General features: G+C 35.9%; 1 protein-coding gene across 1 annotated transcript in view; it reads right to left on the reverse strand.

The window, feature by feature from the left end:
* The window catches only part of LOC140140378 (inhibitor of Bruton tyrosine kinase-like), a 66,342-nt gene that overhangs the window by 14,953 nt on the left and 34,816 nt on the right, over window positions 1-16,573 (reverse strand). Inside the window, 6 exon segments of the mRNA XM_072162138.1 lie at window positions 914-1,088; window positions 1,570-1,620; window positions 1,622-1,694; window positions 2,402-2,573; window positions 3,170-3,372; window positions 4,768-4,964. Coding sequence (XP_072018239.1) covers window positions 914-1,088; window positions 1,570-1,620; window positions 1,622-1,694; window positions 2,402-2,573; window positions 3,170-3,372; window positions 4,768-4,964 — 871 coding nt within the window.

Consider the following 16,573-nt stretch of genomic DNA (forward strand, 5'->3'; position numbering starts at 1 on the left):
CATATTACACAATGAGTACGGACAAGGAATCAAATAATATATGACCTTCGCTCCACAACATCACGATGATGTTATGACCTGCATTTCATGACCTTTCAATCACCTCTGGTTTTTTTAATGTTATAATTGATTAAGGGACCTAGAATGAGCGTTTATTGCGTTTCGACAGTATTTTTTGTGGGACATGAGAGCACCTCAGGCGTATCAAATTGCATTCTGAATCTGAAGCATGTCTTTCTGATATCAAATAATTTTCATTTTTGAAATTCACGATATAATACAAATCTTATGACAGATTATTAAAATTTGATATTTTTCAAATTTTTGATATATAACAGTCCTCGAAATAAATTTTATAAATCTAATGATATATTCTTAAAGTGTATGTAGCTGGGAGGAAAAGCCGACGATCAATTGAAAATTTTGACCTTTTATATTGAAGATATGGATTTTTTCCCAAAAAGACCTTTTTTTTTTTTTGGTGTTTTGGGAAAAAATCCATATCTTCAATACTTTAAAGGTCAAAATTTTCAATTGATCGTCGGCTTTTCATCCCACCTACATACACTTTAAGTATAAATCATCAGATTTATAAAGTTTACTTCAAGTACTGTTAAATATCAAAAATATCAATTTTAATGATTTGCCATAAATGTGTATTACATTGCGAATTTCAAAAAATCAAAATTATTTGATATCATCAGGACATTCTTCGTATTCAGAATGCAATTGATATGTCTGATGTGCTCTAATGTCCCACAATAAATACTGTCCAAACGTTCATACCCCTTCCCTTAAAAAGTGGGAATTGAAAAGGGTCAGAAAAATGGGGGAAAAAAAGCGGATTTGCGCTAAAAAGCGGAGATCTCACAAGCCTGACATTGAAACTTCACAGGCATCCTTCAAACCTTACCCCTCCTTGCAGATGTCTCACTCTTCTTAGTAAAGTACCCCATATAGCCTTCACCATCTTCTGTTGCTAGTAGCAACCCTTGCCTGCTAAGAGCCACATCACTGATAAATATCTGTCTCTTACGAGTCCACTGACAGGTCTTTAACACTCGATCTCTACCTCGCCAACTGTGGATCTGTGAGGTACAAAAAATGCACCATATCAATTAGTTTCAATGAGGAAGAACCAAAGAGTTTTTGTCTGTAACTTAAACTCACTTTATGGCTTTGATGCATAAAAGGGAGCCCAACAATGAGTTGGATTTCTTCAAATTTGTTTCCAAGTGATGTCATGTTTGACGTTTGATCATGTTATGGGTCACACAAATATTGCCAAAGCGAAGATTGAAACACCCAACCATTTCAATTATTTTTCCAAATATTCACAATGGGCTAATCCACACTTCCCCTGTGGAGGATTTTAGAAATATCTTCTACAGGGGGAATATGAATTTCAAATGGAAGTAGCACATTAACCAACTCCATTTGAAAATCACCCTCCCTTGTTCTGCCCAGAGTGTTCATTCCATTTGAAAGTCATACTCCCCCCTGGAAGATATTTCTACCATCATCCACAGTGGTAACGTGGAGTTTAAGTGGAATAGCCCAATAACCTACCCTTCCACTCTTCTGGAGCGCCACCATGACCAACTCCTCTCCGCCTTTTTTTCTGAAGTATGTTTGGATCCAAATCGGCATCAAGGGTACCACCATTTACTACCAGTTTGGTTAGGTTCAATTGCCTAGAATAATAGAAATGACAGATCTTTAATGCGAAGTTAGATATAACTTTATCCAGATTACACATAAATCCTGCAAATGCTGATAACCAAACATACCCCTCCCAAACACAAATTGCAAAACTCTCCCCCCATGTAACTCATTTGAAATCCATACTCCCCTGTGTGGAAGATTAAGCCTCGTCTTCCATAGGGACCTGGTCCGGGGTACTCAGTACAAATGACCATAATGGGATGTGCCGCAAACATGGGTAGCATTTTCAGCCTTCTGGTATATCAATGGCCCCTTTTTCAAAGCCTATTTTGGTATATGAATGGGTCCTTTTTTCAAAATTTTCTCAATTTTTTCAGAAAACAGCCCAATTTTTCCTTAATCTAGCCAAAATTTTCAAAATTTCCCCAAAATTTTGGGAAAATTTGTAAAAACTAAGACAATTTTGGTTAAATTCGGCCGAAAATTTTGACTTTTGGTATATCAATGGGTCAAAATTTCTTGAAAAATTGGTATATTTATGGGTCCACTTCCAAAAATCTCAATGCACGTCCCTACCAAAACCAAACTTGAGTACCCCCGGGACCTGGTGTTTATGGATTTGAACTGGAGTAGCCCAAAGTGGACTTCAGAGCTAGAGTATATTACATAACAAACTTCTTGAAATGACTTTGTTAAAATGTCTGGACGGTAAGGATGAATTGAATACAGTACTTACTTAGAAGCCACTTTTCGACACTGGTATTCATTTAGTACATAGATATCGCCGGCTTTAGTAGCTACCACAGTGGCTGCATCACTAGCGGTCACTTGACATAACACAACATTCTTATGTTGCAATGATGTCACTTGACGCGGTGTTTGCAGATACTTCTCTCCTTTACTATGACCTAGAAATACAACAATAAAGAAAACATCAAAAGTAGTTTTAAAACTGGTCAACAACACTCAGTGTAATAATGTTGGTTGGTAGACTGACTGATGATTTCTAGATGTTGACAATGTCCCTTTTGTCCTTTGTGTTAGTTTTACTAGAAGAGAATCATATATTCTTCAAAGTTCTTGGCCCATCAATATTAAGGGTGGGCTTCCCTCCCTTTCTTTGCAAAAAGACCACACATACACACATAAATGGGGACTGGTCAGGTCAATACCTGTGGCTAGCTAGACCCAGTCATCTGCTCAACGCCAGAGGGGTCAATGTTTCAAAGCCGCACAAAGAGAAAAAACAAATTTTCTCTTCTTCATCTTTCATTCTTCCCTTACTTAGGGCCGGGTAAAAAGCAGACTAGGGACTTCGGGTTAATCAGAATTAATGGAAAAAATGTATTGGAAGATATTGCATGCAAAGATTAATAATTAACAAAACTATAGGCCTAATCAATAAATTGAATGCATAAATATACAAGGATCGACCAATCATCATCAGTCGATCCAACTAATTTGGTTCCATTACCAAACTACCTGTACAGTAAAACATGCTTACCTAGTTGTCCAGCATTGAGTCCAAATGTAAACAGTATGTCATCAGTAAACACCACAGTGTGAAATCGTCCCACCGCTACCCCAGCCAAACTCTTATTCCGTATGACTTTATTGTATATTGGTTTTGGTGTCAGACATTTGGCCCCAAGGGATGAGTGACCCAGCTGATGGTAGTCATTCTGCCCACATGAGTAGATGGTCCCACTGTAAATAAAGAAAAGAACTTGTGACAAGAGCAACATAAATATAGGATTCAGTAGTATACTAAGTCTACATGATTGGAGGAAATAAAGCAAACTAATCAGCACAAAGGTGAAAACAGTTGCCATATTTTCCCAATATACTATGCCAGTTGAAATCCATACACTCCCTCTTGAAGACATGACCTTAATCTTCCACACAAGGGGGTATAAATTTCAAATTCAGGTAACCCCATTTGAAATTCACACTCCCTGTGCAGGAGGTTAATATCTTCCATAGGGGGTGTATGGATTTCAACTGGAATAACCCCAAATTGATATAAACCATGCTGAATCTGTTTAATTACGATTCCTTGCTGAAAGAGCACCCACTCCTTCCTTTCAGGGTTCTTAGCATTTCACAACAACAAAATTCCCTTAGTTTACCCTGACAACTTTCCAAAATTCCATGACTATTTCCACTTGACCAGGTTGTATCAGGGTGTGGACTGTTTCAAACAATTGCCTAGAGATGGAGAAGGGGGAATGGACTATTCTAATTGAAATCCATACACCCCCTATGGAAGGCATGACCTCAAGCTTCCATACAGGGAGTGAGAATTTCAAATGGAGTCGCCCATTTATGGTCGTTATTCCTGTTGAAATCCATACACCCCCTATGACCTTAATGTTCCACACTTGGAGTGTTTCAAATGGGGTTACCTAAATGGGTGGCTCCATTTGAAATTTACATTCCCTGTGTGGTTGATTAGGACATGTCTTCCACGGGGCTGTTTGGATTTCCACTGGATAACCCTATTCTTTCCAACAGTATGAAATATGAACTCAGCTTATAGCTGAACGGTTGCATTACAGTTTGGAGTCATACCTTGCCAAAATGACAAAAATAATTGCCCTCTTGGGATACTCAAATTCCCAGTGCTTTCCCTGTCAGGAAAAGTGGATTTTCCCTGATTTCCCTGAGATTGTTACCCTGTTTTTCTGTGTCATTTGCCTTAGTCATGATGTTGGAAACCTTGCTGCTGATTAGCATGGATTTACATGATTTAACCTTAACACGCCTAGAGACCACAAAATACCACAGTGATAACCATGGCGCATGCATGAATCCCATGGGATGCGATGATGCAATTACCCCAAGTGCTATATGCTCAGAGAATTGCTGGCCGGGCCAGCGTAACCCATGTGGCTACCAGCCATGGATTGTGTGCTTGGCATGCAAGGGGTCTAAGATTCGAAACCCAGGGGTGCCAAGTGACTTCTTTGTTCATCTTCTCTCCTTTTGTTTCTTCTTTTAACTTCCGATAGCAAAAAGCAGTGTCCGGTGTTAAGGTTAACCTACATAAATGTACATAATTTGCAGCATCACTATCTTGCTGAAAATCAAGAAATAACTTACTTTTCCATAAGGAACATGGTGTGGTCCCTTGCAGCAGCTATTTGAATACATACACTATCTCCCAGTCCTTCCACACAACGTGGCACTAAGGCTGCTTCTTCCATTCCTAACCCAAGCCTGCCACCTTGACCATGACCGCAGGTGTACACAGAGCCTTGATGGGACAGCAACACTGTGTGAAATTTGCACATCACAACCTGTGTGGAAGAAAAGAGAACATATGAAATAGTTGCATGTTACGAGATCACATTTGGGCTATTCAGTTTAAATCCACACCCACCAGGAGGATTCTGGAAATATCTTCCACAGATGGAGTATGTTTTTCAAATGTAATTGGTCAGGGTTAATCATTTGAAATCCGTACTCACCTGGTATTAATGATTTTTACATATATCTTCAACATCTGGTGTGAGTATTTCAAATGGAAGTTACTCAATTGTCTATTGTATTCAAAACTCAAACTCCGTCTGTGGAAGACTTTAGCTGAATCTTCCACAGGGGGAGTGTGGATTTTCAATGGAATATCCTACTTTGTATTGCTTGGTGGTGCATTTGAGGGAAGCTGGCAAATCTCCTTGTTCTTTCCTCAAATGCCTCTTGTGCAAAGTAGTTCATCTGATTTTCTACCATTGCAATGTTCTTTCAGAATCCTGCAACTTTTTTCTCTCTCTCTGTCTGTACAAAGTTTAAAAGGCCAATAAAAATTTAAAAGAACTGTGTGTAACTTCCGTTCTCATACAACTCATAGCTCAACAAATAATGTTTGAAAATGCAAAGTGGTTATCTGCTGAAAGATGTCATAAAAAAGAGCATGATAGGATCACAAAATACTCCTTTAAAGTTTAAGGCCAATAAAATATCCAATAAAAAAAGTTTTTGGGAAAAATCATATACATGGGGCGTGAAATGACACCCCTTATATCAAATCAAGCCTTGGGATCTTCTCATAGAACCCATCCCATTCCACTTGCATGTCACCTCAATATCATGCTGCCCTCCGACCTACCTTAATACATAATTACACTTCAAAACATTATGGGATGTATAATGCCACATACAGTAACTTCAACCTTGACAACACTCTGTGCACAGAGGTCATGTGTTCAACCATGCATGCATGGCATCACTAAATTCCACTAACAGTATCAGTTAACAATCATTCATTATGATCCAAACAATGCAGTTGTATAGTATGTAGGGGTGATTGTACCAAACACAGCAAAATCAGTTGTTCACAGGCAGGCAGTTTGTTCACTATTTGACCCATTCTGTTTGTATAGGGAGGCTGCCATTTTCAGCTCCAAACGGTAACAATCACAGCAAAATAAGCTTCACAGGCAGGCGGTTTGTTCACTATTTGATTTTGAGTCATATTCTGTTTGTAAGATCAGACTGCAATTTTTCAGCTCCAAACGGTAAAGCTTGGTTCAATATGGAAAAACTGATACCTTCTACTTCCTTCTTGTTTCTACTGCTTGTATTGTTTGAAGCTGTATTTGTTATACACGGCTATGAAGATGTCACAGAAACTTCACCAACTGATTCACCATGTTGGTTGCATTGCAACCCGCAAATGAAAGTGCAACGGAGCATTTAGCAAATCTTGTGAACGAAACTGACAATGTCTTCGTTTACATCAACATCAATTTTCTTAATGCAGAGTTTGAACATGACCGATTTCAGTACCTTCAAAACACAACTGATGTTATCAACGCACTTTATTGGGTGTGGGCACGAAGAATCAAGGGGCGGTTTCTCCTTCAAGCACCTTTTGACTTTACGACAATATCGCTTGGAACATTGAATGTTGGGGTCAAGAAAAGTGAGACCATAGATATCACCATACTGCCTGAAAATGATACCAGCTGCTTTATCAATCAAACTGATGATGCACAGCGGATTAATGCAATTGTGGAACTGTTACTGAATCTCACTTCAACAGGTCAAGAAGAAAACGACTTGGATAAAGATTTCACACCACATGTTTGTCTGGAAAGACAGATGAAACAAGACATGTACAGTAAGAATGCAGTACTCGAATATCTTGAATCTGCTAGTTTACAGCTACAAACATACTATGATTGCAGAAAAACAGTTCTTTACTCCCTTGAACCTCAACTTGTATACAAAAATTCCTGGGGCAATGCTTTTCTAATCATTGGATTTTTCATCAACCCGTTCCTGCCGGTAATTCTTTTGCACATCTTTGTGTGGAAAAAACCTCCCCAAGAATGCAGCAATGGAACCAAACGAGTGGTGCTTGATACAGACTTGATTCCTGTAGGTCTCATCCATTATGTGTACTATGCTGAATACCAGTCATATTCAACTTGTTTCAAATTTGTCAAATTTGTGTTAGTTTACATTTCAGTGACATTTGTATTATCTCTCATCTGTTTTTCACCTTTTCTGGCGAAGTTATTGCAGCCAATAAACCAGAGCAGTTATATGACAATCGATTAGAAGCATATGAAGTATCACTCAACCCAGTACTGTCAGGTATATCATTTGTTTTCCTGATGTATTATATTCTATTTAACAATTTTATAGCCACACGGTTTCAAGAGTTTGATTTTAGGTCTGTCTGGAATACCGACCATCAAAATCTTGCAAGTTTCTGATTTCTTTACACTGCCCTTTGTCAAAGCATGGCATGTGCTTGGATTCCATGTTCATTTTGGAACATCATTATCAGACCAACTTCAGATTTGTTAATACAGCGTGGAAGAAAATTGAAAATCATATGCACCAGTATAACTAGAGAACCACTATCAATGTTATGGAATATTGTTAAATTATTTTTCTGGTTTATCATATTAGTAATAGTATTTGCAGGGCATGTCATTTTCTGGGCACTTGCATGGTTTTGTATGGCATTTCCCATCTTGACTTTCACAATTAAGCCAATAGCTGTTAGCAAGTCCCCAAAAGGATCAGCAAGGTGGATCATCATGTCTATCTTGCAAATAACTTCACTGCTGTCTTTCTTGTACATTCTATTTTTTACATATTTTTATTTATGTTTATCTATCATTGAATATATTACTAAGGTTATAGGCTACACCTTCATAGGTATGATTATAAATGCACCTACTGTACTACCCAAATTTACAGTGATTATTTCTGTAATTGGTTATGTTATATATCAGGCCACCCAATTGTATGACGAGTATCATCGATTGTATAAATCCATATTTGAGTTAGGTATTGAAATTCAAGAAAAAAATAACAACTTGCAAAAACTTGTAGTTGAGCGAGATGAAACGGATACAATGACAATAGAATTGGATTTATTTTTAGATGTAGTACAGAAATGTAAACCAATACGGAAATCGTATATAATGCTTATTATAGGATTTGTCCCACTTGGTTTACTTGTGGTTTTTGTGTGGCAAGTATTACAAACCGTTGATACTGCTAGTTTAGACACAATATTTGAAACGCTCAATTTATTATCAGCCATCTACATCACTGGATCTGTTTCTGCATTTGTTTATGCATTCAAAAGTTCAACCTCAAAGGACTGCGACAAGATGGCCATGCATGCAAAAATTAAAAGATATTTAGCGCGGTATTGTGAGCATGGGTCCTTGGATGTGGTGGTACCAGAGATAAGAAGCAACAATCAGGTTATAGAACAAGAGCCTAGCATCAGTAACTTTAGTAGTAGGCAGTCCATTCTTAATATACAAGTTTCAGATGAACTAAGGGATGAAAATGAGCCTCTTATCGAGTCAAACAATCCTTGTAATGACACTTAAAATGATTCTGAAAGTTAAGGTGTGTATGTGTGTACCACTGGACTCACTTACGGGGGATCTATGCTTATTTTAAGGTGACTGTACATGTAAGTCTCAGTAAAAAAGGGTTAATTGCATAGCATTATAGCATGTTCTATATCAATAATCCACAAGAACCACATTTACGCAAACTGCTGGAATATTTGCGTAAATAAAAGGCCTATAGTCTATTATATATCTGCCTCCAGTCAACGGCACTAGCTTTGACGTTCAGCATTTGGTGTGTAGGCTTAGCGTGGTTCTTGCATATACATATGCGGCACGTTGATCACACACGTAAAAGTATGTACACGCACCAGGTAATGCTATTGCTAAGCTAACGCAGAACACGCTGAACTTCAAAGCTAGTGCCGGTGACTGGAAGTAGAAATATAGACTAGAGAACCCAAATATTGTGAATAAATTTGTGAAATTAAATTCCCATTTATATAAACGGTTTGTTCCAGAACTCTTCTTTATTGAATCCACTAAGTACACTTTTCAAACCGACGCAGCCAGTAAGCGTAAGAATGGAAGAGGGGATACAGAATAGCACACTGAACAAAAAAAAAATTTCAGTTAAAACTTATTATTGAAAAAGATTTAGAGATCATGTTATCGGCCTGTGCTATTAAGTTATACAGCCATGAAACCATATCAGTTTGCTTTGTATAATGAATAACCCTAATTGTTTTATTTAACCTTTCTAAAGTGTGAGTGAATCTAATGTAAATATGATTATTTCAGATGTAAATAAATAAAACTCTAATGACCATGGATGAACAAATTCTGTCTTATTAGTTGCTTCATATTTAACTGAATTTATACTCAATCGCTTTTTGATTACATGGAGCACTCAAAACATGATCAGTGTTTACTTCAAATAAGGGGTAGTGTGGATTTTCAATGGAATATCGTAATTTGTATTGCTTGATGGTGTAGTTGAGGGAAGCTGGCAAATCTCCTTGTTCTTTCCTCAACTGCCTCTTGTGCAAAGTAGTTCATCTGATTTTCTACCATTGTTATGTTTTCAGAATCGTGCAACTTATCTCTCTCTCTCTCTCTCTGTCTGTACAAAGTTTAAAAGGCCAATAAAAATTTAAAAGTACTGTGACTACTGTGTGTAACTTCCGTTCTCATACGATATAACAACTCATAGCTCAACAAATAATGTTTGAAAATGCAAAGTGGATATCTGCTGAAAGATGTCATAAAAAGAGGATGATAGCATCACAAAATACTCCTTTAAGGCCAATAAAATATCAAAAAAAAAAAGTTTTTGGTAAAAATCATATACATGAAGCGGAAATGACACCCCTTGGGATCTTCTTATAGAACCCATCCCATTCCACTTGCATGTCAGCTTTAATTGCCTCAATATCATGCTGCCCTCCGACCTACCTTAACCATGTTAACATGGACTGTCTTTTGGAATTTGCAGGAGAGCATTAAATAGCTCTCTGGGTGCCTTCAAGGAGAGCTGTTTAGAGCATTTACAATAGAATGTAAGGAGAGAATGGTCAACTAAGGAGAGCTAAAAATCACTCTTCTACATCAGATTTATATTAAAGGAGAGCAGCAGAGAGCGATTGCTCTCGTTCTCCTCAAAAGGCCGTCCCTGCCTTAAGGTTGGTCTGAACCCTGGAATTATGGAAACTTTCGGGCCCCATAACTGCTAAATTGTTGATCTAAAGTATGTAAAAGTATACATATTTGGCTCAAAATATGCTAAGGTGTCATATTATAGCCATATATTTTGACATCTTTTTTTTAAAATAATAATTATAGAAATGGAATATTTGCTAGTTTAGTGGCAAGTTTAGGTAGTAAAGACATAGCATACATAATTTAAGTAAAATCCTTTCACTCTAAATAATAAAAAAAAATAAAAAATAGCTGTAAAAATGCCTATTTTTACACTTTTATTTGTAACATGCCAAGAGACGCCTTTTTTCAACAGCTTTTAATTTTTTATGGATCCTTATAGAAATTCATGTGACCTGTTTCCCAAAATGGTGCAGTAAACCAATCAAAAAAAAAACAGAAAGAGGCATTATGAATTATAAGTTAACAGATCAAAAAAAGGATTTAAAAGTTTGCCTTGCGTATGTTACTATTGTCTGTCAAACTTTTGATTAATTTTGAAGTCCCTCAGTTTTTTATAAACAAAGACTTGAAGCATAAACTAAAGGGTAAAAAAGGGTAAATCTATTGTAAATAACTTCATTTCTCCATATTATAATCAATTTGTAAGTGGCTGCCATCTTTTTTGAACATATAACAAAATAAACATTTTTCTTGAAATGTCTGTCAAATAGTAACATACGCAAGACGGTGCTGTAATTCCTGCTAAACTAGGGTGATACAGCTAATTATGCTACATGACATAGCATTTAGCTCCACCTAGCTTTGTGGCACTATCACTTTGTGAGGAGAAGCTTTTTGATGACACAATCCATTGTTAAGTGTTGTCTGTCAAACATTTGTACATAAGATTTATACGCTAGATTTGTATGTGTCTGTCAAAAGTAACATACATAATACGTTTAAAAAAATTAAAAATCACTTGATGTTCACATTATGATGATAGTTTAGAGTTTATAAAAGTGTTTTAAAACATGTGATTTATAAACTGCATGTGATCTTTATTCAATTTCCCATCTTAAACTACTGTTTTTGCCAAATTATTATTCTGTATGTTACATTTGACAGACATCTTATGTATGTTATGGCTTGACAGACACACATATTTTATTTATAACAATTTATCCTCCTTATTGTAATATTTGGACACATTTTTTTCCACAATCAGTTGCTGTAGGTCCTACACATAAATAACCACAAAATACCTTATGTAATACTTTATAAATTTTTATTTGATTGCAGAAAATCATCAAAATTGTGTCTGTCAAATATAACGTACGCAAGGGCTAGAAAATTAAATTTGTGAAGTAAATGGTCTATAACTTATCTTTCTTTTAGTGTATTATGAACGATATATGTGCATACTATAATTTAAACCTGGTTGGAGACCACAAGAAAAGAGCTGGAAAAATAATTGTGTGTTACACTTTTATGACACCTTAGCTTATTTTGAGCCATTTAGAATGGCAAAGACTTGATAAGTGTTAGTTCATATTTAGGTCAAATTCGGGCCAAAATGCTCATTTTGGGGCCAAAATGCTTATTTTGGCCCAAAATCCCAAAAACGCTTTTTTTTGACCCACTTTTTTTTTTGTGCAACGTAAAAAAAAAAATTCTTGGGCCAAAAATTTTTTAAATTCATTTTAAAAACTAGATAAAATATCTAGGAGACATTTTTTATTTTTTGAATTTTGACCAACTTCACCAAAAATATTTGAAATTTGGGCGAAAATCAGGCTATTTTATGATTTTTTTGAAAATTCAGCATTTTTTGACATTTTTGGTGCAAATTTCTTGAAGTTGGTCGAAATTTAAAAAAATGAAAAAACGCCTCCTAGATATTTTTTATCTAGTTTTAAAAATTAATAAAAAAACATGTCTTTTTGGGATTTTGGGCCATAAATGAGCATTTTGGCCCAAATTTGACCTCACAGATGAACTTATCAAGTCTTTGCCATTCTAAATATGTATACTTTTATATACTTTAGACCAACAATTTAGCAGTTATGAGGCCTGAAAGTTTCCATAATTCCAGGGTTCAGACCAACCTTAATACATAATTTACACTTCAAAACATTATGGGATATGTATATTGCCAAGTACAGTAACTTCAACCTTGACAATCTGTTTCAACCATGCATGGCATCACTATCAAAACAAAATGTTCCTTTATTATGATCCAAACAATGTGGTAGCAGGAAGTAAGCCTGATTGTACATGTACCAAACACAGGAAAATTAGCTTCACACGCAGGCAGTTTGTTCACTCTTTGAGCCATATTCGCAAGTTAAGGTAGGAAACTCGGTTCCCACATGTCGGCAAGGAAAAAATTCTAAAAAATATTTCCCCTCCAAGTGCACACCTCTTGATTTTTATGAGTAAACTACACATCCCAATGCTTGAAACCACAAAATATTTAAGTCGCTAATTTGCATTAAATAATCAATATCAATTAATTAGTTTAACCCTAATTTTACGACTAATAATTATTGCTAGCAAAAACTTGAACTCTGATTCTAACTTTTACTATTGGAAAAATTGTAAATAAATATTATCTAAAATCTCTCGCCAGCTTTTTTGCCTAAGTCCATTTGTTACGTAATAGCATGTGTTTCTAGTCTGTGAAAATATTGAAGACGTTAAAAATTTATTTCTGCTTAAAGAAGCCGAAAAATAACAAAAGCTGGCGAGAGAATTTAGGTAATCTTGTTGTCTTTAACTTCCAATAAAAAAACAATGCCTATATTAAGTCAATTTTTGTGACAATAATTATTAAATTTCCTTATTTTTAGACTTTTTCCAGAAAAACACTTTAGCGCGTGCAAGTGTCCAAAAAATACGTAACGAAAGCCAAAATTCATTCATAAGAAAGATATATTAATATTAATTAGTCTCTGCTACTTTAAAAGTCGCTGTCTTAACACTACTGCTTTCACTGGGCGAGAAAACAATATTCAGAAAACGCCATCTACGTTAGTAAAACTTTTATTTTGCTAGCTTAGGGAGCTTTTGCCAAATATGGTAAATGCCAAAATAACGATGACGTCTTCGGCGCACGCCTCCATTTGTGTCGCATTCGACCTCATGAATAATAATGAGCTAAAGCGACGCCATCTTTAAATGTTGTCTAAGCGAAGAAATTGACTGAAGAAAATTGGAACAAAACCCGTCAAGTAATCATTGAAATGGAGGAAGATAAAACTCCAATAAAGAAGAAAAAACCAGGAAGGCCTCCAGGTCTTAGGATTTCGACGAAGCAGACGAAATTATCGAGTAAGATGAATACTCTTAGAACCAGACAGTTGACCACCATGAGTGCCACGCAACAAAGATCGGATCTGACTCTGAGCTCAGATGCTTCGGACTCAGATTACCATCCAACACCAAAGAAGAAATTTGTTTTGACAATGGATGATGACCAGCAAGTTTCAGAGCAACATGTAAATAGGTAAGTTTGAAAATATGTGATAACTCAACACGAAATCATTCATTTCATAAACATCGCGATAATATGGTTGTTGTGCATTGAAACTGCAATGTTTACATTTTGACGGTACCTGTACGAATCATGCTGTACAATGCTGGTGACGTGACGATCATTCATGGCAATAAAATTTTTCTAGGACTTTCCTGTTTCTTCTTCTTCCTCGTCTGAGTTTAATGCGGATATTTTAAGAGCCACTGTCTGTAAGATTCAGACTCTTGTGATTCAAGTGCGTCATAAATTTTCTTTAAAAAAAATAGGATGATGCAACATTGGTCCAAGAAAATAACCCCAAAGTTTTAGCTTCCTCGCTCATTTTGTTTGTCCGCAAAAAAATTATGAAATTTTGGCCCCAAAAACATCGTTAAATGGGGTATCATCTAGCAATGACTACAAAATTGTGCGCCAACATTGGCCCAGTAAATAGAAAACAGTTTTTGAATCCTTCTATGGGTGTCATTACAATTACACAAAAAAATGGTTGGGTTACCATTGGCGCGTCGTAATAAACAAGTTTAAAATATTAGTGAAAAGCGCCCTCGTGTTGTTTTCTGTGGCTTGAAACTCGTTGTGCCATTAAGCACCCATATAAAAAGCAAGCTGAAATGGATAAACTAATTATTTTGAAGCAAATGCAAATGCAAAATTGATGGGTGCTCGTTGGCGCTAGAAGAAAATTGGGGTCAAAGGTCAAATTTTCTTACTTTGCGCCATTTTCACGCCTCATTAATTTTGTGCGCCAAGGTCAAAGAACATTAAAAGTGGTGTTCAGTAGTAAAGAAACTATAACTCTAATAAAAGAAACAGAAACAAGCTTGGGTCCTGTTTGTTTAGTATTTTAATGATTTTCTAAATATCACCCTAAAGCCTAGTAAATAGTAAATAATAGACCAAATAGGGGTTCCATCAATATTCAAGCATCCACAACAGGACGCGCCAACAGGTACCCGTGGTGTTTTTATTTCATTCACCATATTTAAGTGCTGTTATTTGCATTTATGTAGAAATTAGTTTGGGCTCATGTTGGCGCAAGGATGTTTTAGGGGTCAAAGGTTAATCCAAAACCATAAAGTGCTGCTTTATGAAGTTTATGATAGTTCGTGCAACCAATATGCAATCTTCAAGCATCCACTACTATATGTGCCAAAGAGTACCAATAATGTTTTTACTTCAATCAGTTTATCTAAGTGCTGTCAATTGCATATATAGAAATAAGTATGGGTTCATGTTGGCGCAAGGATATTTTTAAGGTCAAAGGTTAATCCAAAACCATAAAATGCTACTTTTTGATAGTTCCTGCAACTAATACGCAATCTTCAAGCGTCAACTACTAGATGTGCCAAAAAGTACCCATAATGTTTTTACTTCAATCAGTTTATCTAAGTGCTGTTCCTTGCATTTATGTAGAAATTTATTTGGGTTCATGTTGGCGCAAGGATATTTTAAGGGTCAAAGGTCAATCCTAAAGCACAAAGAGCAACTTTTTTGCGAGTTTGTGCAAAGTGAAAATGTGCTAAACATTGTCCCAATTTCTACCTCAAATGGAGTGTATATTTGCTTGTTGAAGTCATAACAATGGGATGCTCATGGCACAGTGATATTTAAGAATATAACACTTTAATTTTGTTGAATGCAGAATGTGTATAAATCGAAACTTACCCTGCATTTTCAGATCATGTGACCATCCACCCCAAACCAAGTGGAAGGTACACATGAAAAGTTTTCATGGTTTACAAAAATATTTAGGAACTCCAAAATATTATAAGCCTGCACATGTTACAAGTATATTGATTCATTGCAGTCAAAATGCACTATTGATCTTCATATAATAATATTAAGCTTGTATGGTTGTAACTTCTGCATTTTAAATAAAAATGCAGAAGTTGGTCACATACTTGTAATATTTGGCTCTTTAAATATCAATATGCCAATATTATCCCAAGGATTTTTATGAAGAAATGTAATAAATCGAGTTGGCATAGGTTATAGGCAGTGAAAAAATTATGGGATCTGGTTGCCATTGAAATTACCAACACTCAAAGAATGCAATTTGTCATATTTTGAGTTTTTTGTATTGACCTTTGACCCTCAGAATATCATTGCGCCAACATGAGCCCAAACATATTCCTACAGATACACAAGTAACAGCACTTGGATAAACTAAATGAAGTTATAACACCATGGGTACTTGTTGGCGAATCGAGAAATGGATACTTGAAGATTGCATATTGGTCGCACAAACTAACATAAAAGTAGCATTTTGTGATTTTGAAGTGACCTTTGACCCTTAAAATATCCTTGCGCCAACATGAGCCCACACCTATTTCCACAGAAATGCAAGCAACAGTACTTGAATAAACTAACTAAAGTTAAAACGCCATGGGTACTTGTTGGCATATCTAGTAGAGGACGCTTAAAGTTCGCAAAGTACGGCATGGCATATTATTTACAGTTTACTTGCCTTTTAGATGATATTTAGAAAATCATAAAAAATACTAAACCAACAGGACCCAAGCTTTTTACTGCTTCTTTTAGTAGAGTTACAGTTTGTTTACCACTGAACACCACTTTTTCTGTTCTTCGACCTTGGCGCATGAAATTAATGAGGCGTGAAAATGGCTCAAAATTAGAAAATTTGACCTTTGACCTCCATTTTCTTCTTGCCAACGAGCACCCATCAATTTTGCATTCGCATTTTATTCTAAATAATTAGTTTATCCATTTCAACTTGCTTTTTTTTTCATGGGTGCTTAATGGCATAATGAGTTTAAAGCCACATAAAACAGCACGAGGCGCTTTTCACTAATATTTTAACTTGATTATTACGACGCGCCAATGGTAACCCAACCATTTTTTTTGTGTCATTGTAATGATACCCATAAAAGGATTCAAAAAATGT

The sequence above is a fragment of the Amphiura filiformis genome, chromosome 19 (assembly GCF_039555335.1).
Source record: "Amphiura filiformis chromosome 19, Afil_fr2py, whole genome shotgun sequence".
NCBI lineage: Eukaryota > Metazoa > Echinodermata > Ophiuroidea > Amphilepidida > Amphiuridae > Amphiura > Amphiura filiformis.